The 25,323-nt window shown below is 36.9% G+C and overlaps 1 protein-coding gene across 1 annotated transcript in view; it reads right to left on the bottom strand.

Moving 5' to 3' along the window:
* Positions 1–25,323, bottom strand: part of MRPL42 (mitochondrial ribosomal protein L42) — a 162,244-nt gene that overhangs the window by 135,782 nt on the left and 1,139 nt on the right. Inside the window, 4 exon segments of the mRNA XM_079937588.1 lie at positions 16,173–16,195; positions 16,198–16,336; positions 22,189–22,273; positions 23,470–23,533. Of these exon segments, the coding sequence (XP_079793714.1) occupies positions 16,173–16,195; positions 16,198–16,336; positions 22,189–22,273; positions 23,470–23,533 (311 nt within the window).

The raw sequence follows: 25,323 nt of genomic DNA on the forward strand, positions 1-25,323 counted from the left end.
AATGAATATACGCAATTTGTATTTTCTCAAATGGCAAATGAGACGCAGGATAACATTTCTCTTTGATTCCTGAAAACCTCAATATCATCTGTCTTTTGGAGGATTCAGTTTCCTACGACGTCTATGATACCTTGAAAAGAAGAAAATATTTAAGATAAGATTATTTTAATACAAGTTAACTGTTTCTGATAGAAATATCAAATTTCTATTACCCTGCTGTTTACTGGTATTCAAAAAAATCAGTGAAACCTAATACACACACACACACACACAGTTAGACACACCTCAGGTAGAAGATACTTCTTAATAATAAGTCACATTTTCCTGCTGTGAAAATTGTCTTCTATTAATTAAGCATTTGGAAAGTCTTTTTTTCAGATCTTGAGGTAGTTTCAATACGGCAATCTGGATGACTGTTCATTAAACACTGTGAACATGCAGAACGTGCTCTATTAAAGTTTTATTCAAAAGGGGATGATCAGCTCTAAATGGAGGCCTCTAAAGCTGCAAGATCATGTTTTTATAATAAAATACGATTAGTAATATGTATATGGAAAAATGTGCAATATCACAAAAATGGAAGAAATGCAAATTAAAACAGTGAGAAACGTTTTTACTTTTTTTTGCAATCACAAATATTTTAAAAATTATAATGTGCAATCCAAGTATGAGTATGGTGAAGCAAGTAATATCAGACCCAACTGCTTAAAGTATTAATCAGTATAACACTTTTGAAAAACAGTGTGGCAATACTTAAAAAAATTTTTTTTAATAATCATAATTTTTGACCTAGTAATTCCTCTTCTGGAAATCTATCCTAAAGCAATAAGTAAGCAGTTAAAATATTAACTATTTTAATATTAAAATATTAATGGGGAAAGGGATGATACAGGATGCAAATTTATATATACAGTATGATAAAAACCATGTAAAAATTTATGTGAACTAATAAAGATTAAAACCATGTAAAAATTTATGCAAACTAATAAAATTTATGTATAGAAAGAAAAAGAGAGATAAAATGCATTGTTAGCAGTGACTAAGTGATTTCGCCATGAAGAATTCTTTCTTCTTCTCAACATTTCCTTATTTTCTTTATTGAGTTAAGAAAATGTCTGCACAGAGTACATTTGCTTTCGGTGATGAATTCTCTTCAAAAATTCCCTTAAGGCCAGAATCTTGCAAGTTGGTCTGAGCTAATTTTTAACTTTTTTTGCTAGTGTGGACATTCACTGTAAAGATCTCTACACCATAAATGATAAGACATGTTCTTATGCTCTTTCGTTGTTGTGATTAAGATGATCTGGGGGGACTTCCCTGGTGCTGCAGTGGATAAGACTCTGTGCTCCCAATGCAGGGGGCCTGGGTTCGATCCCTGGTCGGGGAACTAGATCCCACATGTATGCTGCAACTAAGATTCACATGCCACAACTAAGGAGCCCACATGCTACAACTAAGGAGCCCATGTGCTGCAACTAAGGAGCCAGCGAGCCGCAACTAAGGAGCGCACCTGCAGCAACTAAGACCTGGTGCAACCAATTAAATAAATAAATGAATTAAAAAAAAAAGATGATCTTCAGTATTTTTTGCTTATCTTACGGTTTCATAAGGCAACTTTCCTATACACTGTTTTTTGATATTGATTTTTTGACAAATTGCAAAATACAGAAATTAACTTAAAAAAATGAAGCATATCTATATATACTAACATGGAACCCTAAGCTGTAGAATAATACATATAGCATAATATCAATTATCTAAATAAACATTTCTGCATGTACTTATATTGGCATTGAGAAAATTACGGTTTTCTTAAGGGTTCCAGTTATGTGCCAGATAATCAAGGTTTTACTAGTGCAATAGTATCCCTGAAAGGTGTTCTCTCAAAGCAGTTAGATACCAGAATAGGGGGGTTTGGGAGTCACAAACTTACTGAAATTATTTATAAAAATTTTGTATATGTGTTTTTCTGGGAAGTGGATTCATAGGTTTCATCAGATTCTCAATGAAGTCTGTGGCCCTAAAAATCTAAGCATTATCCTATAAAAATGTGATTCAGCTTACAATGCTCAACCATTTTCACTACCCAAGACTGACTGAAAATGCCTGAGACCCTGATAGCCCTAAACCTAACAAAGTCGAGCTCTGAAATATGCTCAATAAATGTTAAATAGCATTTACAGATTTCTTATCATGCATGAATGTCAATATATGCTATAATCACTCAGAAGCAAGCACCTGAATTTTAGGGTGCCCTTATAACTTATCATCCAAACTGGGATCCTTTAAAGAATAAAAACCCACTCTATTAATAATTAACAAAAGAGTTAAACTGAGACTGTCCCTGGGAAACCAAAACATATTGTTACCCTTCTTAAATTACACAATGACTCAGTGGTATCTGAAAGATCTGTCTACAGTTCTTAGTCCAAGACAGAACTTCACCTCCTGGTTCACAATGCAGCTAGATGTTCAAATGTCTCCTACTCATGGTGGTAGCTAATTTTTGTTGCCTCCATGGAAAAATATTAAAGTAGTCCTTTAAATAAAGTCGTGCAGCTATTCATACATTTATAGAATTGCTTTATATTTCAGAAATTTAGAATTACTTTCCAGATCCTTCTTACTTTCTATCCAGACTTCTTTCAATCCTTCCATCCTTCTTTCTTTCAACATAACTTTACATTTAGTGGAGTTATGTTAGCTATTTTCTTTTTTAAGAGATATTATGAAAATCAGAATCATTCGCTCATTCATTTATTCATTCATTTTAAAGGTGTGGAGCATCTACCACATGCCAGGCACCAATTTTAGGCGCTAAGGTTTCTGTGGTACACAAAACATGACAAAATCCCCACCCTCATGGAGATTACATTCCAGTGTATTAGACAGAAAAACAAGATAAACAAGTTGACCAGGGAAGGCTTCAGTGAGTAAAAACGCAAAATAAGTAAGACAGCTATCTTTGCTGGTATCAGCAGGAAAAAGTATTCTATATAGAGTAAACAGCAGGTATAAGGGCTCTGAGGTAGAAGGAAGGGCATGTTCAAGGAACAGAAAAGAGGTCATGTGGCTGGAACAGAGTGAAGAAAGAAGAGAATAGTAGGAAATGAGAGTGGAAAGGTAAAAGAGGGTCAGATCACATAGGTTCTAGTAGATAATAGTTAAGGTCTATAGCTTTTCTCTAAATAAGATGGAAAGCTGTTGGAGGGTTTTCAACAGAAAAATTATAAGAACTAGTGGAATTTTTAACAGGATTACTCTGGCTGTGTGCTAAGAACAGACCACAGGGAAGCAAAGGCAGAAGTAGGGAGACCAGTTAGAAAGCCAGTTCTATGAACCAGGCAAAAGATGGTGGCGTGTACCAGGATGATGGCAGAGGGAATGGTGATAAATGGTCAAATCCGGATACATTTTGGAGATAGAGCCAACAGGGTTTGCTTATAGACCAGATGTTGGGTATGAGACAAAGAGAAAAGTCAAAAATGGCACCAAGATTTCTGGCCCAAGCAGCTAGAACAATGGAACTCGCATTAACTGAGACAGGGAAGGCTGCAAAAGAAGCTGGTTTGTGAGGGACCACGAAAAGCTCAGTTAGAGACACATTAAGTTAGGGATGTCCGTTAGACAAGTAGGCCCGTGGATATACAGGTCTGGAGGTGAAGGGACAGGAAGAGATAGATTTGGGAGCCAATGCAGATGGTATTTAAAGCCATGAGACTGGATGAGATCACTGTCTTAGGGAATGGGAGAGAAAAGAGAAGAGAACCAAGGACTGATCCTTGGGAAACTCCAGAATTTAGAGATAAGGGAAATGAAATGGAATCAGCAAGAGAAACCAAGATAGTATATGAACTTTGGGTACATAAACAGAGTTTCAACAAACTTATTAAGGTTGAATTAATGAGAAAAACAATGGAAAACTCAAACAAAACCATTAGGAACTCTGCCATATTGCTAAAATGATGTATTTTGCAAAGAATTATAATGGAAGGAATGCTCCACTGACTTTTTAATTTTTTTCATGCCAATTGAGGAAGACTGAAAAAAGGAAAAAGAGCTTGTACACAGATGCTGGCAAGTGAAGCACTGATATGTCCTGCTTCCTGAGTACTGGCAACACTAGAGGCCAACAGGAGATACCTCAGGGGTTGCAGAGAAGGGCAAAACAACTCAGAATCATGTCCCCAGCAACTATTTACAGAGGAGCTACCTAATGCAAATTGCTACAGGAATACAAAAAAATTGATTTGCATAAGGAGCACCTTTCAAAGAATATGTTCGAAGCCCCATTACTTCAGGTAAATTATAATGTAGTGGCTAAGTTAGTTTAATTTGTTTTCATCACCTGTAATATCATCAAACAGGAAGTAGCAGGAGCCTCATGGTTACAGATGCTATTTTTTTAAACCAACCTTTGCACAACTGAATATAAAAATAGTCATTCAGGCAAAGGCAGAGAGCAGGGAACTAAAAGTTCAATTTAACCTCAAGTCCAATGTCCTGGATTTCCTCACCACTAATCTCTCACACTAAAAATTCAAATAGTTCTAGTATCCAGTTTCAGTATAAAGCCTAAATCTAAGAAGACTCTTTGAATTGCCATCCTAAAGCAAACAGGATCACCAGGATTAGGAAACAGTAATATCCAAATCATAAATTTAGTGGTAACAATTTTAACCTTCGATCTCCAGACTTGAGATAATCTAATCTCCAGTGCTTATTGCCTACTAGACTATTTCAGCATCAATTCTGTATAGTCATACTACATATACTCTCAGTCCACCCCACCCTGGGTGAGGCCAATAATTAAATGCAGGTAGGTTTGGGATTGGATGAGGTGGGCAACACCCTGGGATCATAAAGCCTCTGCTGACCTTGATTCAGAATTTGATAATGAAGAACATCTTAATCCACAGGTGACCTACCTAGATAAAATGGAAATTAGATAAATCCACATGACTTGATAGCTGAACTCTGGGAATAAAACTTCCAAGAATCACTGGGAAATTTACCAGCAGACCAACCCAAAGACTAGCATAAAGTATGGTCTCAAAGAAAAACTGAACACCTTCAAGAAGCTGTAAAGATAATTAGGTAAGATAATATTCCATCAGACAGTAACTTAACACACATACATTGTATTAAAGATATTGTATTAGAGGTCTTCTGGTAAACTACAAAACAGAAGTTGCATCCCTGATAAAGACAGAATAATTGAGAGCAAACGATGAAAACAAAAAATTACCCACAAATATAACATTAACAGATCTCTAATAACAGATATCTAATATCTAATATAGTTGCATATAGTTATGCTAATAGGGGTGGTAGCTATTCAAAGTGACTATAATCAAATTAAATTTCATGAAAAAAGTGAGCTAAGGGCAAATGGCAGAGGAAGAGTGAAAGTCCTGAAAATCAAAACAGAATGCACTTAAGATGACTTGACACTGAAATGAGAAGTCACATTGGATAAAAAAGCAAAATCCAACTATATTCTATTCATTAAAAAAGACCCACTTTAAACTTAAAAATTTTTACACAACAAAGGAAACCATAGGGCTTCCCTGGTGGCGCAGTGGTTGAGAGTCCGCCTGCCGATGCAGGGGACACGGGTTCATGCCCCGGTCCAGGAAGATCCCACATGCTGCAGAGCAACTAAGCCCATGCACCACAACTACTGAGCTTGCATGCCGCAACTACTGAAGCCCGCGTGCCTAGAGCCTGTGCCCTGCAAGAGAAGCTACCGCAATGAGAAGCCTGCATGCAACAAAGAGTAGCTAGTCCCGGCTCACCGCAACTAGAGAAAGCCCACACGCAGCAACGAAGACCTAACTCAGCCAAAAATAAATCAATAAATAAAATTTATTTAAAAAAAAAAAAAAAGACCCATACTGAACATCATAGTTAATGTTTAGATGATTTTTTTTAATTAATTAATTTACTTTTGGCTGCTTTTTAATATGTTCCTAGGAGTTTTCTGCATAGATGATCATGCCATCATTGAATAAAGACAATTTTACTTCTCCTTTTACAATCTGAATGCTTTTTATTTCTTTCTCTTGTCCTATTGCACTGCTTAGGACCTTTAGTATACTGTTGAGTATAAGTGTTGAGTGTGGACATCATTGCCCTTTTCCCAGTTTTAGTGGGTCTTTAAACATTAAGTATGGGCTTCCCTGCTGGCACAGTGGCTAAGAATCCACCTGCCAATGCAGGGGACATGGGTTTGAGCCCTAGTCCAAGAAGCCAAAGCAATCTTGAGGGAAAAAAACGGAGCTGGAGCAATCAGCCTCCCGGACTTTATACTACAAAGCTACAGTAATCAAGACAATATGGTACTGGCACAAAAAAAGAAATATAGATCAATGGAACAGGATAGAAAGTCCAAAGATAAACCCACACACCTATGGTCAACTAATCTATGACAAAGGAGGCAAGGACATACAATGGAGAAAAGACAGTCTCTTCAATAAGTGGTGCTGGGGAAACTGGACAGCTACATGTAAAAGAATGAAATTAGAACACTCCCTAACACCATACACAAAAGTAAACTCAAAATGGATTAAAGACCTAAATGTAAGGCCAGACACTATAAAACTCTTAGAGGAAAACACAGGAAGAACACTCTTTGACATAAATCACAGCAAGATCTTTTCTGACCCACCTCCTAGATTAATGGAAATAAAAAGAAAAATAAACAAATGGGACCTAATGAAACTCAAAAACTTTTGCACAGCAAAGGAAACTATAAACAAGATGAAAAGACAACCCTCAGAATGGGAGAAAATATTTACAAACAAATCAACGGACAAAGGATTCATCTCCAAAATATATCAACAGCTCATGCAGCTCAATATTAAAAAACCAAAAAACCCAATCAAAAAATGGGCAGAAGGGGCTTCCCTGGTGGCGCAGTGGTTAAGAATCTGCCTGCCAATGCAGGGGACACAGGTTCGAGCCCTGGTCCAGGAAGATCCCACATGCCGCGGAGCAACTAAGCCTGTGCGCCACAACTACTGAGCCTGCGTTCTAAAGTCCACAAGCCACAACTACTGACACCAAGTGCCAAAACTACTGCAGCTCTCACGGCTAGAGCCCATGCTCTGCAACAAGAGAAGCCACTACAGTGAGAAACCCGCCCACTGCAACAAAGAGTAGTCCCTGCTCACCGCAACTAAAGAAAGCCTGCGTGCAGCAACAAAGACCCAACACAGCCAAACTAAATAAATTAAAAAAAAAAAATGGGCAAAAGACCTAAATAGACATTTCTCCAGGGAAGACATACAGATGGCCAAGAGGCACATGAAAAGTTACTCAACATCACTAATGGCTAGAGAAATGCAAATCAAAACTACAATGAGGTATCACCTCACACCAGTTACAATGGGCATCATCAGAAAATCTACAAACAACAAATGCTGGAGAGGGTGTGGAGAAAAGAGAACCCTCTTGCACTGTTGGTGGGAATGTAAATTGATACAGCCACTATGGAGAATAGTATGGAGGTTCCTTCAGTAACTAAAAATAGAGTTATCATATGACCCAGCAATCCCACTACTGGGCATATGCCCAGAGAAAACCATAATTCAAAAAGACACATGCACCCCAGCGTTCACTGCAGCACTATTTGCAATAGCCAGGGCATGGAAGCAACGTAAATGCCCATCGACAGACGAATGGATAAAGAAGGTGTGGTACATATGTACAATGGAATATTACTCAGCCATAAAAAGGAACAAAACTGGGTCATTTGTAGAGATGTGGATGGATCTAGAGACTGTCAATACAGAGTGAAGTGAGTCAGAAAGAGAAAAACAAAAATCGTATATTAATGCATATATGTGGAATCTAGAAAAATGGTACCGATGAGCCGGTCTGCAAGGCAGAAATAGAGACACAGATGTGGAGAACAAACGTACGGACACCAAGGGGGGAAAGCGGGGGCGGGTGGGGGGGTGGTGGGATGAATTGGGAGATTGGGATTGACAATATATACACTAATATGTATAAAATAGGTAACTAATAAGAACCTGCTGTATAAAAAAAATAAATTGAAAAAAAAAAAGCTACTAGAATTATCTCAAGATCACAGGATACAATGTCAATATACAAGAATCCACTGTATTTCTACATATGAATAATAATCCACTGAAAATTTAAATTAAAAATACTATTTACAATAGCATAAAGAATACAAAATGTTTGGGATAAATTTAACAAAAAATGTACAATATTCATACACTGCAAACTATGAAACACTGTTAAGTGATATTTTTTAAAAGACCTAAATAATGGAGAAATATACTATTTTAATTGATGGGACGATTCAATACTGTTAAGACATCAATTCTCCTGAAATTGATCTAGAGACTGAATGCAATCTCCTTCAAAATCCCTGCAGGCTTTTTGTAGAAACGGATAAGCTGATTCTAAAAGTTGTAAGAAAATGCAAAAGACCTATGACTGCTAAGACAATTTTTTAAAAAAGAACAAAATTAGAAGACTTACTCTACCTGGTTTCAAGACTTTAGTTATAATAGCCCAAACTGTGTGGTATTCCAAAGACGAACATATATTAATGGAACAAAATAGAGTCCAGGACCCACATATATGGTTTCAATAAGGGTGTTAGGGCAATTTAATGGGGAAAGATAATACTTTCAACTAGTGGTGTTGGGACAACTGGATATACATAAGCAAAAAAGAAAAAGATCCCCAACCTATGCCTCACACCATACATAAAAATTAAAACTTTGGGAAGAAAACATAGGAGAAAGTCTTAGTGACCTTAGGTTAGGCAAAGATTTTTTAAGTAGGATGCAAAAAGTCTGAAAAATTTGTAAACTGAACTTCACCAAAATTTTAAAACTTCTGATCTTCAAAATACACTATTAAGGACATAAAAAAGCAAGCCACAGACAGGGAGAAAATACTTGCAAAACATTTGTCCCATAAAGGACTTTGATCCACAAGTTTTACACCTTAATAAGAAAACCAATCTGCTTTTTAAAAAACAGGCAAAAGATTTGTACAGATACTTAACCAAGTAACAAAAAAAACCAAAAAACAAATGTATGCATTGCCAATAAGCACATGAAAAGATGCTCAAAATGATTAGTAATTCATTAGGGCAACATAAATTAAAACCACAATGAAATACTACTACTCACCCAACAGAATGATTGAAATTTTAAAAACTGATGATATCAAGTGTTGGGAAGGATGTAGAGCAACTAGAACTCTCACACTGCTAAGTGGGAATGTAAAATGGTTCAGCCACTTTAACTGTGGCTCATGAATTTAAACATGTCCTTATCACATGACCAAGTAATCCTACCCTTAGATATTTACTGAAGAGAAATAAAAACATGTCCATACAATGACTTGTACTTGAATGTTTATGCAGCTTTATTTACAGCCAACAAACTGGAAAGAACCCAAAATGTCCAACTGGTTAATAAACAAACTGTGGTCTATGCATACAAGGGAATACTACTCAGAGTAAAAAGGGACAAACTACTGGTATACACAACAACATGGATGAATCTTGAAAGCATTGTACATAGTGAAATAAGTGAGACACAAAAGGTTATGTACTGTATAATTCCATTTACATGAAATTCTAGAAAGGGTAAAACATGAAATTCTAGAAATCCATGAAATTCTAGAAAGTGATAGAAAGCAGAGAAGTAATTGCCCAGGGTGAGGGTTATAGGAAGGGAACTGACTGCAAAAGGGCATGGAAGAACTTTCTGGCGTTATGAGACTAGTCTATATTTATGATTGTAGTAGTGATTATGAAACGTAGCAGGATGCTATGGTCCTTGCCCCCCATGTCCTCAGCCTGCCTTATGTCTGTGGAAAAACTTTAGCCAATGAATAAGTTTAATCAGAGAAGTGAGAAAATGCATAAACAAAGGAAAACAGCCCAACAAGACTAACAGCCCAACAAGACAAGTTTAGTCATTAAGCATAGTCTAGGACCTTTAGTTCCTCTTCAAGGGATGTAGATAATATTCTGAGCTGTATCCTGTGAGCTGTCTTATAGATACTGAAACCCCCACCAGGAGGAAGAAGTTAATTAGATGATGACCAGACTGTAGCCATGACATAAGCTGCCACAATTCCGAGAGCTGGACTCAAAGAAATGGGAACAAACCAACCCTGGAACTGAAGATTAACTGTACTTAAAACAATCAAAATGATGCTGGCCAGACCACTGATAACCAATTTCAAGATGACTGTCAGAGCTGACTGTGCTGTTTCTGCATCTAGCTCCCTCCCTCTGTCTATAAAAGCTTTTGCCCACTAATAGTCAGTGGGGGGCTCAGCCTTTGGACAGGCAGCAGTAAACCACCCCCACCTTGGGTGCCAGCCTCCAAAATAAAGCAAACTTTCCTTTCCACCAACCTTGCCTCTTTATTGGCTTTTGAGTGGCAAGTAGCTGGACCCCCATTTTCGGTAACAATTATACAACTGTATACATTTGTTAAAACGCATCGAACTGTGTACTTAAACTGGTGAATGCTTTACTTAAAACATTTGTCAAAACTCATGAAGTTGTACCCAACGCAGCCAAAAATAAATAAAATAAATAAATTAAAAAAAAAAAAAGGGCTTCCCTGGTGGCGCAGTGGTTAAGAATCCACCTGCCAATGCAGGGGACACGGGTTCGAGCCCTGGCCTGGGCAGATCCCACATGCTGCGGAGCAACTAAGCCCGTGCGCCACAACTACTGAAGCCTGCGCGCCATGCTCCGCAATAAGAGAAGCCACTGCAATGCGAAGCCCGCACGCCGCAACAAAAACCCAACGCAGACAAAAATAAAATTTAAAAAAAAAAAAACAAAAACCCTCATGAAGTTGTATACTTAAAACTGGTAAATTTGAAGTATGTAAATTATACCTCAAAAGAGCCTAGTTGGGCTTCCCCAGTGGCGCAGTGGTTGAGAGTCCGCCTGCCGAGGCAGGGGACACGGGTTCATGCCCCAGTCTGGGAAGATCCCACATGCTGCAGAGCGGCTGGGCCCGTGAGCCATGGCCACTGAGCCTGCGCGTCCGGAGCCTGTGCCCGCAGCGGGAGAGGCCACAACAGTGAGAGGCCCGCGTACCGCAAAAAAAAAAAAAAAGCCTAGTTAAGAAAAGATGCTTCAGGGAGTTCCCTGGTGGTCTAGTGGTTAGGATTTGGCACTTTCACTGCCATGGCCCAGGTTCAGTCCCTGGTCGGGGAACTGAGATGCCACAAGCCAAGTGGCACAGTCAAAAAAAAAAAAAAAAAAAAAAGATGCTTCTAAGAGAATAAGAGAAAAACTATGAGTAGGAGACAATGTTAATAATTATCATTACCACATTATTACTGTACATATACTGTATGCCAGGTGCTTAACTTAAATGATTATATTTTATCTCAAAACCACCAAGTAAATTAGGCATTATTATTTCTACTTTCTTTAATAGATAATAAGATTGAATAACTAGCTAGTAAGTAGCAGAGACAAGATGATTTGAGTCAGTCTGGCCTCTTTAACAAAAACTTGTACTCTCAGAAAAGTGTTCTACTTTATTGGAGTTCAAAAAGCACAAAACTGAGTATAATATGAGGTTGGGCTATTCACAAAGGTAGAGTTTAACAGTGTTCATCTATGGGGAATAGGGCATTAGTAGGTATAAAAAAGATTTTTATTTTATACTTTAAATACTTCTGAATTGTTTAAAAATATTTCTTAAACAAGCATTTTATACCTTTCAGTAACATATTTAAAAAGATGTTATAGGGGGCTTCCCTGGTGGCACAGTGGTTAAGAATCTGCCTGCCAATGCAGGGGACACGGGTTCTGTCCCTGGTCTGGGAAGATCCCACATGCCACGGAGCAACTAAGCCCATGAGCCACAACTACTGAGCCTGCACTCTGGAGCCCGCAAGCCACAACTACTGAGCCCATGTGCCACAACTACTGAAGCCCATGCACCTACAGCCCGTGCTTCACAACAAGAGAAGCCACCGCAATAAGAAGACCAAGCATCGGAACGAAGAGTAGCCCCTGCTGGCTGCAACTAGAGAAGGCCCGCGTACAGCAACAAAGACCCAATGCAACCAAAAATAAATTTTAAAAAATGTTTAAAAAGATGTTATATATCTCTAATTATTAAATTCATAATGGGTCCCATTCTTCTGTTATAAATCTAAAATTGTGAAATATTTAGTAAAACATCCTTCTATATACTGCCTGATGTTTAAGAGGTGCTAACATCTAGAAACCAACATTTGAAATGGCTTACATTAATCCAAAATATATATGTAGATACCAAATAAATACTTGTTGAGTATCAGTAATCACACATTAACTTATTTAAAATTTTGAAAGATGATGCATCACAAGGATAATGCCTACAGGTTAAAATTTTCCTTATACACATAAGCTAGCATCTAGAGTTTTCCTGTTGAACTCTTTATTAGGAGAGACACTGGGATAATCAATTGTATCTAATTAAAGTCTGCTTATAACTGAAAGTGCCTAGAAATCCTGATGCAAGAAGACATACCATAGAGATTAAATTAATTAGCAGTCAAAGCTAATTAGCACTAATAAGATTAAATAAGTAATAAGATTAAACATAGGTGGGGTACTAGACAAAAATGTCTGGAGATAACATGTTTGGTTTTAAGACTCCCCAATGGTCTTCTTGCCGTCAGTCTTGCCCCCTTTACGTTACACATCTACAGAGGATTTTCATAACTTCAGCGATTTGGTTATGAACAAAAGATGGCAAGAAAACTGCAGCAACATGAAACATGCAGGAAAGAAACAGGTACTGAAATCCATTATAGAAAAATTTCAAGGTGGGGCTTGAACTAAAGTATCTACCTAATAGGACAGAAATAAAAGATAAACATGAACAATGTTATGAATCATGGAAAGAAATCTTAGAATACAGCAGTGATTTAGATACGGGGCTATATAATGGCTTGCTAATTTGTTTTCCCATAACCTAACTTACAATTACAAAGAGGGAATGCATAAACAAAGTGGATACAAAATAAGAAAGAAAAATCAAGGAAGGGGACATAAAACAGATGCAGAAATTGAAAGACATTATGGTGGTCAAGAGATGAATGGATAAGGAAGATGTGATAAATACATACAATGGAATATTACTCAGCCATAAAAAAGAACGGAATTCTGCCATTTGCAGTGACATAGATGGACCTAGATAGTATTATATATTTTTTTAAAACTTTAGTTTTATTTATCTATTTATTTTTGGCCACGCAGCGTGGCTTGCGGGATCCTAGTTCCTGACCAGGGATTGAAATTATGCCCTCGGCAGTGAAAGCGTGAAGTCCTAACCACTGGACCACCAGGGGATTCCCAGTATTAAGTTTAGTGAAACAAGTCAGAGAAAGACAAATACTCTATGTTATCACTTACATGTGAAATCTAAAAAGTAAAACAAACAAATGTATATAACAAAACAGAAACAGAAGACTCACATATATAGCAAACAAACTAGTGGTTTCCAGTGGGGAGAGAAAAGGGGAAGGGGCAAGATACAGGTATGGGATTAAGAAACACAAACTGCTATGTATAAAATAAATAAAAAGGATATATTGCACAACACAGCAAAATATAGCCATTATTTTCTATTAACTTTAAATGGAGTATAATCTATAAAAATATTCAATCACTATGTTGTACACTAATAATGTAACATTGTAGGTTGACTGTACTTCGACAAATAAATAAAAACAAATATTGTTTTACCTTAAAAAAAAAAAAAGGCTCTACAGGAGAGTTCCCTGGTGGCACAGTGGTTAAGAATCTGCGTCCCAATGCAGGGGACACGGGTTCGAGCCCTGGTCTGGGAAGATCCCACATGCCGTGGAGCAACTAAGCCCGTGGGCCACAACTACTGAGCCTGTGCTCTAGAGCCCATGTGCTACAACTACTGAGCCCGTGCGCCTAGAGCCCGTGCTCCACAACAAGAGAAACCACCACAATGAGAAGCCCGCTCCCGTTTGCCACAACTAGAGAAAGCCCGCATGCAGCGACGAAGACCCAAAACAGACAAAAATAAATACATAAAATAAATAAATTTATTTAAAAAAAAAAAAAAAGGCACTACAGTGGTCAAAAAAAATCACAGATTTTTTCCTTGGGAAATTGATACAGAAATATCACTTCTATTCCAGGAAGATTATTAAGGGAGGGGCTTTTTTAAGACAGGAAAAGAAGAGTTGTGTTTTGTTATAATGAATTTAAAACTTTGGACAGTTATCTAGTTAGTAATATTCTAAGAACAATGACATTGGGAATAAGGCTGAGGAAATTAAAAAATGTATAATGGAGCAGGTTGCATGTCATCTATATAATGAATGTAATTGAAGCTCTCAGAACAAATTTTAGCAAGACATGGAGTATAAGGCAGAGCCCTGAGGAATCTCTACTGTAACTACAGATAAGGGAGAAAGTACCTTTCTAAAAAAGTACTAAAAAAAAGAAACTAAAAAATTAAACCAAGCTCCAGGTCCATACATGCCCCTGCTTTCAGAACTGCTCCCCACCAGATGATCCAGAGTCTTCAGACTCAACATAACCAACAATAGGTTCATCTTCCTCACTCTCTACTGTTTCCCCACTTGTATGAGTGGCACCATCATCCACCTGAACACCTCTGTCAGAAACTTGAGAGGTCTCCTATCTCTCTAACTTTCCCCCTTTCTGTTCCCGTTGCTAGTCCTTTCATGTAGATCTTCAACAAATTTCACCTGGACTATTTTAACAGTTTCATAGCAAGTCCCTCTGACTCCAATCTTTCCACGTATCACCTTATCCCAAATACAGAACCTACTAAAGGATCTCCTAATGCATAAACTTTGGGGATGTCAGTTTGATTCTTAGAATTTGGCAATGAAAATAAAACCTAAACTCCTCAGCACGACACAAAATCCTTCATAAGACCCTTCTTACATTCCCTCCTCATATTCTGGGTCCCATCCAAACTGAACTACTTGCAGTTTCCCCAGCTTACTCTATGACATACTGTTCTCAGCCTGTGAAGCCTTTTCCCCATTCTGCATGGCTAGCTCCTAACCATCCTTCAAATGTCAATCTCTTGATTTGTTTATTTACTCTACTATCTTCCTTCCTTGACTATTAACAACTTACAAACAACGATTGTGTTTCTGATCACCCATCACTTCAAGCAGCTCAATGACTGCATATTCATTAATTCCATAAGCATGTCCTGCCATAAATATGCCAGCCCAGTGCTAGTTACTGGGTGAGTAAAAGCAAAGTGAATAAAACAAGTGAATAAAAACAAAGTTTGCTCAAACAAACAATTTTAAAAAGCCACTTCTTAGTTTTAGCTTCTTAGTTTAGTAGGGAATAAGATAGATATGAAAGAAATAAGAATCAAAAGAAGTAAACAAATTAAAGCCAGAATTAGATACGAGGTAAGAATCAATGTAACAAAATGTGAGTACTGGGAAACAGAGGGGCAACTGTAGTTCCTAAAGGAACTGAGAAATATATATACTTCCCAATCATTTGCTGTACCCCAATTTTTTCTGCAATAACTCAAAATCTGTTAAATAAATGGATAGAGGGCTGAGGACAAGATCAAGTATTCATCAAGAAGATGAATAAAAACAATACATAAGGGCTTCCCTTGTGGCACAGTGGTTAAGAATCTGCCTGCCAATGCAGGGGACACGGGTTCGAGCCCTGGTCCGGGAAGATCCCACACGCCACGGAGCAGCTGGGCCCGTGAGCCATGGCCGCTGAGGCTGCGCGTCCGGAGCCTCTGCTCCGCAACGGGAGAGGCCACAACAGTGAGAGGCCCGCGTACCGCAAAAAAAAAAAAAAAAAAAAAAAAAAAAACAATACATAAAATGACTACATCACGGAATGGAAAAATTTTCAAGAACTCTTGCAAAATTCCCTGAAAGCTTTGGTTAAACTCCCCCACTAAAATAAAGGAAAAGAAGTACTATTTCATTTTAGCTATATATATGTAGATTTAAAAATACAATTTAATAGGTGATATACTGGGTGTTAATTCCTTCATGCAAAGTACAACCTCAGAAGTTTGTTAATAGAAGTAAAGTTATGTATTTCTGTAGGGTTCAGTGAGAGTTGAAGAAGAAAAGAAAATAGAACTTACTGTCCACGAGGATACCAACGGTGCTTAGTAGTAAAGAACATTTTGCTAAGTTGTTCTATCATGGGTCCTTGCTCTAAGTATTCACCTTTTTCTTCTAATCTGGTTTTCAGCACTAGATCATGTGTTTCTTCATTATTCTGCACAGGATCTGGCCGAGGGATAGGCTGCAAAATAATCAGCAATGAACAAATCAAAATGTAGGAATGTTAGCCAGCATCTGATTGAGTTTACAATAAAATAATTACCACACTGAGTACTTCATTATCGTACCTAAAGGTGGGTAAATAAGTCATCAGAACAGTTTCACTTAGCTGTACTATTCATTAAAGAATCAGAATTTTTTTTTTGGCCACACCAGGCAGGATCTTAGTTCCCTAACCAGGGATCGAACCCATGCCCCCTGCAGTGGAAGAACAGAGTCCTAACCACTGGATTGTCAGGGAATTCCCCAGAAATATTTTTCTTCTCATATCAAGTTTTGGGTTCCCTTTCCAATAATAAAGTTCTTAAAGTTATTTTCCCCCAATAATAAAACATATTTTAGTTTCTATTTCTCAAAACTATAAATTGTGCCCATTATTTTTTAACTTAAAAGTTTAGTCTCTACCTTGCATACCATTAAAGTGAGATACAATGAAAAACCTTTAATAGAAAATGACATTTCTTATATCCAAAAGAAGCAGGAAATTTTTCAATGTTTTCATTTTAGGTACCTGAAATGCCATCAAATGATGCTTTATGGTAATTCGAGTAGTTTTTTCCCCCAAAGACATTAATTACTAAAAAAAATCTCATCTCCTCCCAACACATGAGTGATATAACATATGCCCATCAGCAACGCTGGCTGACTAAAGCCCTTAAAAATCAGTATCTTGGAAAGTCAAGCTACCTATATTTTAAATATTAAGTGATAACATATGTAACACAAGACTGTAACATTGCCTTGCTTTACAAATACCATAGATATGTATTACAACACAATGAAAACCTAAATTTACCATCAAAAAAGAAACAATTCAAACACAGATGTCTTCTTTACATTCACACACTATTAACGACAACTGCTACATTCTACCACTGTACTGAATGTTACAGCATAGACTCATATTTATTTAGTTTATGTACAGGAAAAACTGAAACCTCTTTAAAAGGCAATATATAAGTACATGATGGTGGCACAACTGACTAAGTACTATAGAGATGCAAATTAACAAAGATATTAGTGAGAAATAGAACAGGAGCCAAGTCAGAGCCTTGTCACAGAGTGCAGAATGAATTCTAGAAGGAATAACAAACATTATACATAAAGCAAAGTAGGTAAAAACATACAATAAGCAGGTGATCTTAAAAAATGGATCTTGAGAAATCAGATTATGAAAAGCTTTCAAAGTTAGATTTAAGTGTAACAATTTCCTTTAAGTAGGAATAAGGAACCACTTCCTTAGTGTGAGAGGGAATAAGGAGAAAGTATAATGAAGAGGTTAAGAATTGGGCTTTGGTCAATAACTACTATCTCTGTGACCTTGGAATAGTTATTTAAGCTCTTAATCTCCCTTTTGTAAAATCTAAGGAGTAATTACCTACCTAATAAGGGTTTGATGAGGATTAAGTGAAATAATAACATGCTGAGCTGTCCCTTGTACTCTTTGAGTTCAATAATGGTAGGTAGCTGTTAACATTTATTTTAAGGCCTCAAACAGGAAAACAGTGATATAAATTTATTTTAAAAAAAGTGCTCCTTAGACATTTTAAGTCATTTTATATGATCATCTCTTACATGTAGAATGAAATATTAATTAATATTTGTGTCTTTGCAAGTTACTATCAGACCCTGAGGTATACTAGCAAATGCTAGATTAGAGCCTATAGTTTTCTCTTTTAGGTTACTACACTTGTTGCTAAAGGTCAAATGTTTTAACTATTATCAAACAGTTATTTTCAAGTGTTAATAAAAGTTCATTGTCTCTCTTCCTATTCCCAACAGGCTCAATTCTAATATATAACAAATTCTCTCTGCTTTGTATTTCTTTTCCAGGCACACAGATAAAAGACATTGGAATTAATGGCTTCTTAGAAGTCTAAACCAAAAGCCTCTGCAGACTCAGAACTGATTTTTAGGTTGTATTTGATCTCCTTGATCAAACTTCAAAGAAAGGGTACATGAATATTTCAGTAAAAAGTAAAAACTAAAATAAAACTGAATGTCAACTTTAAAAAAAAAACATTCAGAACTGTCATCCTGAATTTCCCTTGTTTTTCTTAATAATTTTCAAATTTGACTTTTGAAAATTTCCACTAAATCAACCACTAAAAAGAATTTTGAGTACTTACATTTTTACTTTATTTTTCCAAATCATTATTTTTTGCCCCTGGTTTAAAATCTTTATCTTCCTAAACTAGAAATCCTAAATTCTAGAAAAATATTTTTAGTTTTAATAAAACACATACCTGGCTGAAACAGAAAGAAGGATCTTTTTACCTGGATCCATGGAAAATAATCAACATCTTTTAGATTCAAATGTAAATTACCAGAAAACCAAAGATACAAATCATCTTAACTTTCCTAAAGCCAGTGTCAGTAGGTATTTCTACTTATGACCAGGATCTCTGTATGCAATATGCTTTCCAGGGCCTAGAGAATGAAAGGGCTCACTAGAGTTGCAGCTACTTCCTTGAGAAAAGAAGAAAATCAAATCTAAATTTTAAGTCACCTTTAAATATAGTTATTTAATGTTATACACTATCTTCATGAAATTTGTAAATCTGGATTCAAAAGGAACATATTTTAACAGTAACATGTTTTCGAGAATGTTTCTTATTGTAAATAAAGTCCAATCTATAATTTATTACTTTAGAAGCAAAAAATTTCCATGCTTCTCCATGTAAATATCTCTTAGCCTTAAAACAGAAAACCCTTAAGCATGAAGAGAGAGGGCCAAATTTATTTATTTAATCAACAATATTTATTGTGCACCTACCAAGTACAGGTATTATTCCAGGTGCTAGCAGGGAACAAAACAGACAAGGCCCTGTCCTCATGGAGCTTACATTTTAATGGAGGGAGACAGACAGAAAAGCAAGAAAATATCCAGTGTGCCAGAAATGATAAATGCTATTAAGAAAAGCAAAGCAAAGTGAAGGACAATAGGGATTCCAGGGGCAGGGGTACTATTTTAAATGTAGTGGCAAGGAGGGTCTCTAGGTAACAAATATGGAAAGATCTAAAGGAAAGGGAATAAACTATGAGGATTTCTGGGGGAAAAGCACTCCAGACAGAGGAAGCAGTAACTACAAAGGCCCTGAGGCAGGAGCTTCCTAAGTACTTACCTTAAAGAACAGCATGGAGGCCAGTGTGGTACCAGTAGAGAGATTAGTGTGAACTGACAGGAGTGATCTCCTAGACTAGAGAGAGGAATACTGAGGACATGGGAGAGGAGACAACTGATACAACAAAGGGAGTTCAACAAAAAAAGAGGCAGGGAGATGGGTATGTATGCAAGGGAGTGATTATGATGATGACCATGGAATCTATGCTGGGTAAAGAAAGAAGTGAGAATGTACAAGATACATGAAGGACTGTGAACAAGTGGTTCGATCAACTGATGCAGATCTTAATGAGGGGATGAATAATTCCTGAAGCTGGGAAACTAGGGGGAGTTGGTAGTAAGCTAGTGGAATTCTTAAAAATCTAGATTGGGAGGAAGGAAGAGGAGTTATTTGTGATTAAAACATCTCTAGGGTACAACCACAGGAGTGGGGGGGGCTCCACTCCCATGCAGAAAAAAGATCAAAAAGTTAAGAGGCTGGGGTAGTAGACAGATCATCTACATGGACACTGAAATAACAAAGAATTAGGACACAGTGTTGGAGAGTGTGAGAGTACATCTAAAATCTTCAAAGAAGAGTGGAGGGATGGGGGCACGTGAGGGTGAGGAGAAGTGAAATGCGTGATGACAGATAACAGCAAAAGAAAAAAGATAAGTAGATGGTATGGTTTAATGATACAAACTACAAAGCTAGAAATTGTTACGGAGGAGGAAAGATGATCTGGATATGACAGTGAAGAGCCACAGGGACACCTATTCCATCTCTATGCTCAGTAGTAAAAGGGTTTAGGAGAGAAAAGCACAACTACTTAAGAGTGCTAGGGAAGCAATGACACCAGGGTACAGCCAAGTTTCTGTTAGAGTCAGAAGGTGAAGGCAACATTCTGGAAGAAGTTAAGGTCATGAGAGATTTTAATGATGATAGTAAGTTCTAAAAGTACAGTGGAAAAGTTTTGAGAGTTGGGAAAGATAGGAAAATCATCAGATTCAGGGATGCAAAGAGCCATATGGGGATGAGAGTTTGGACACTGAGAAATGATCACACAGTCCTGGGCTTCTTAGTATAAACTGCTAAAACAAGGATAAAGCACGCGACCAGAAATATAACAAAAAATAACAATGTAAGAAGGCACAATATAGTATGAGCTAGAGGTTTACAGGCCAAAAGTCAGTGACTTACTCCTATTTTCTACACACTGTCCAAAGAAATGAAACAAAAAAGGAATACTGGAATACTGCCTACAGTATCTAGCTAGAATACAAAGCAGGCAGACAAAATGGTGAGGTTTTAAAAAGGGGATACAAACTAGTAAAATAACATTAATTTGTTTTGTCAAACCGGTACTCTGGCCCTAATGATGATTTTTAAAAATAGGTATCACTAGATGCATCATGTGACGAATTATTTTCTCCTCAAAAAGCAAATCAAACATTACGAAATATAGCAGAAGAGGGCTTAAAGAAATAAGAGGAAGCTATTCATATATAAAATAATAAAAAGACTTGGGTCAAGTTAAATTATATTAAAAATAAAAACAAAACCTCCTTTATCTAGTGCCTGGCTTTTGAAGATATATGGAAAAAATTAAACTAGGCCAGTTAAAATATATGCCCATGTTGGCCCATTAGAAAAAAAAAACCAGGGGCTTCCCTGGTGGTGCTGTGATTGAGAATCCACCTGCCAATGCAGGAGACGCGGGTTCGAGCTCTGGTCCGGTAAGATCCCACATGCCGCAGAGCAACTAAGCCCATGCACCACAACTACTGAGCCTGCACTCGAGCCCGTGAGCCACAACTACTGAGCCCGTGAGCCACAACTACTGAGCCCACAAGCCACAACTACTGAAGCCCACACGCCTAGAGCCCATGCTCCGCAACAAGAGAAGCCACCGCCATGAGAAGCCTGCGCACCACAATGAAGAGTGGCCCCCCTTTCACCACAACTAGAGAAAAGCCTGTGCGCAGCAACGAAGACCCAATGCAGCCAAAAATAAATAAATTTATTTTTTTAAAAAAAAGCAAAAGAAAAAACTAACCGAAAAAAGAAGAAATTCACCAAACATGAAAAGGATTATCAAAACCAACACAATATAAAAGTTATGTAACAGTACACTAAAATACAAACTTTTCATAATTTATTAGATTGCAATATATAGTAAGTAGTATGGGACAATGTGGTGGTGTTTTTTTTTTGCGGCACGCAGGCCTCTCACTGTTGCGGCCTCTCCCGTTGCGGAGCACAGGCTCCGGACGCGCAGGCTCAGAGGCCATGGCTCACGGGCCTAGCCGCTCCGGGGCATGTGGGATCTTCCCGGACCGGGGCACGAACCCGTGTCCCCTGCATCGGTAGGCGGACTCTCAACCACTGCGCCACCAGGGAAGCCCGGGACAATGTGTTTTTAAAATTTATACTAGGTGTGTTTGATCCCTAGTCAGAAATCTACCAAATTTTAGACCAGAAAACTAATGTTGTAATTGTGTTTAAATGTTTCACTTTGTGTACTGAAAAAAACCTTTAGAGAAAAATGATGAAAAGAAATAAGAGAAAAATCAAAACAGTAAAATAAAAAAGCCAAAAGATCTAAACCAAATAAAGAAAATCAAACAATTCCCTTCTCTTTGGATACTGTAAAGAAGGGTGAATAGTCCAACAACAAATTAAAAATTACAAGAGATTTTCTTATACATACTTTTGTGTGTTCATACGGAATGTCCACAGAAGGGTGATAGCATACTATTGTCCTGCCATCAGATGTCAAAGCAAGCTCTACTTTGCTAAAAAAAAGAATGTTTTAGAAACAGAGTTATACTGTATTCAAGGCAAAATGATTATTAGAGCCAAAATTTGTTAATCACAAATCCCTGAAGAATAAATGCCATCATGTCACTGGACTGGCAAACCAGGTACCCATATTACAGGGGACAACTCATACCATCCCACAAAATATATCAGCTTAACTACCACAACAAACCTTTACTGCATTACCCACTATTTTATCTAAATTATTCTTCAAATTATTTGTTTTGTTAAAGTTACTTGTTTTCTTAACCTTTGGAAGAGATCTTCAAGTTCATTCATCACTATTAATAGAACTTCTTTTCCTTATCTAAAAGCTACCTTCAAAAAGCTGTAAGGAGATTACTTAAATTATTAAAACCAAAGATCAGCAAAATACATAATCTTCCAGGTAAAGGATCACCTGAATTTCCAATCATAAAGACTGTAGCTGAGCACTTTTTCTAGATCAGCATTTCTCCAAGTGCATTTGGCATAATGCAAAACACGTCACATAAGACTCAATCTTTTCAGGTTCAAAAGTGCTACCTATTTCCTAGTCTTATTTCATCACTATCTTAATACTTACTAAATTTACAATTAAAACTGGTATCAAGAGGGAAGAAAATACATTTTTACTAAAATTCACAATGAAAACAATGTAACTTAAGAAAACACGTTGTAGTTTCTGCACATAAGACGCTGCTATAGAGATAAAGGACAATATTTCATTCATATGTTATTCCTAGTTCTTAGCATACTGACTAGAATAAGTACCAAATAAATTGTGGTTGAATTAAATATTTGTAATTTAGGATTATTCAATGTTAACAAAAGATAAGATAAATAACTGCTTAAGCTAATACATATGAACCCTAAGAGAAAACCATAAAAAGTATTTAGTTTTTCCAAAAAGCTAAAGAATACTTCAGGAAGAAAAGACAGCATTTCTATCAGCAAGTCTGTCTTACAACAAATGAAGTATTCAGTGAAACACAATGATAATGATTTTTATTTAAACCATTTATAAGCCCAGACACTGGGTAAATAAGATCACTGAAATAATTTTTAAAAACAAAATTAAAGAAAGAATAATCAGAAAAGAAAGCAGAAAATACCAAAACAAGAAATAAAATTAAATCATTTCAGATAGAGCTAACGAACTTTTTTTTTTCAATTGGATTTCAATACATACCAATTATAGTCATCTGGAAGAGAAGAATACGTAGTTTTATGACAAACACAATATAAGGCTCCATCTGCAAAAACCCCAAACAGTAAGATGGATTTAGTTAATTTGAGCATATGTCCTCACACCAATGTAAAGCTAGTTTTACTCATTCAACCACTATTTACTGTATTCACTATGAAACAGGGCTGTACGTGGAGCTAGGGATTCAACAAGTTAACATCCAGTCCCTGACCTCAAAAAGGGTACAAGTCTGGTGAGAGAGAGACAAGTAAACAATTCCAATATAAAGATAAACCCTGTTAGGAAGGGTAAGCATTGGAAGTGAAAGGGACACACGGACAGATTACAAAACAGGAGTGTACAGGTTCAAGAATGCTTTTCCAGTGGAGATGATGTTTAAGGTGTTCTGAAGGATGATGGAGTAAGCTGGAGTTGTTAGGGGATGAGTACAGTGTTCCTTGCAGAGGGAATAAAAAGTGCCAGGACCAGAGGAAAGAAAGAACATAAAGTTTCTGAGTATTCTAAAAACTTTAGTGTTGGGAATTCCCTGGTGGTCCAGTGGTTAGGACTCAGCACTTTCACTGCTGGGGTCTGGGTTCAATCCCTGCTTGGGGAACTAAGATCCCGCAAGCTGCACGGCTCAGCCAAATAAATAATATAATAAAATAAAAACTTTAGTGTGACTGGAGTGCGTAGCTCATAAAGGGCAAGTGCTTAAGTAATGAAATACAAAATAAACTGTTCAAAATCAACTTTTCTTAATCAAAATGCAACACTTCAAAGCATATTTTCCGTTTTTAGAATACCTGCAAATTCAAGAGCCATAACTACTTTTTTTAAAGTTTGTGAAAGTCCCTCTATGTTCAGAGAAATTATGTTCTTTTAAATATAAAGAAAAAACGTAAATGTAGCTCAGTACGGTTAAAAAAAAATTCTGAATATATCTTGGCTAAAACCAAGGATCAACTTCTCTCAACTGAGCCACTTGCTCCTGAGTATGGAATGCCATCCCCACTTTGTTCAAATACCACTCATCTTTCAAGAGTCAAATGCTACCCTTCCATGAAATCCTTTTCCCCCTTCCTGCCCTACATCCCCATCACAGAAAGAGTTGTCTATTTTACATGTCCCACAACCAACACTCCATATGACATTGCTATACCATCATTGTGTCCTTTTTTTTAATGCATCAGTTATTTATATGTATCAAAGATGTCTAAACAAAGATTTGTAAACTCTCCTTTCCCAAAGGATTGCATATACTTAGAGGTCTAAATATAAATTCTTACTCCAATGCATTAAAAGTACCTTAACAAAATTCATTAGTATCATAAAAGATTACTCAGCAAAATGTCAACCCCAAAATTCTATTGATATAAAGATAACAAAATACAAAGAATTAGAAATATAACCTCATCTTTCAAAAGATTTATTAATTTTCAAATATCTGTGCTAGTACAGAAGAGCATTTATTAAGATAAATCAGAGGGTAATGTAAAAATCATTTACACATATTTTATTTTCTTGTCTGACACTGTTGGGGATCTTCTTAATTATGTATGGATTAATATTAAAAGCAGTTTGTATTCTCTGAATACACCAGCTAAGTGATGTACATGTTTGCTGAAAGAAACAGGGTTGGGTGGCAGAGGCAGGACAGACAGAATCTACCATTCTTAACTAGGCAGGAGGGAAAACTCAAGACAACAGTATTTAGTTCAACAGGAAACTGCAAAATTTGTACTCTGCACTAACCTAGACATTTGTTTGTACCCTCATGACATACATCACATTCTACCACATCATATTCCAGGTATTGTTTCCATAGGTGTCTGTTTCAACTACAAGTCTAAATAA

This window comes from Stenella coeruleoalba, assembly GCF_951394435.1.
Source record: "Stenella coeruleoalba genome assembly, chromosome: 11".
Lineage (NCBI taxonomy): Eukaryota > Metazoa > Chordata > Mammalia > Artiodactyla > Delphinidae > Stenella > Stenella coeruleoalba.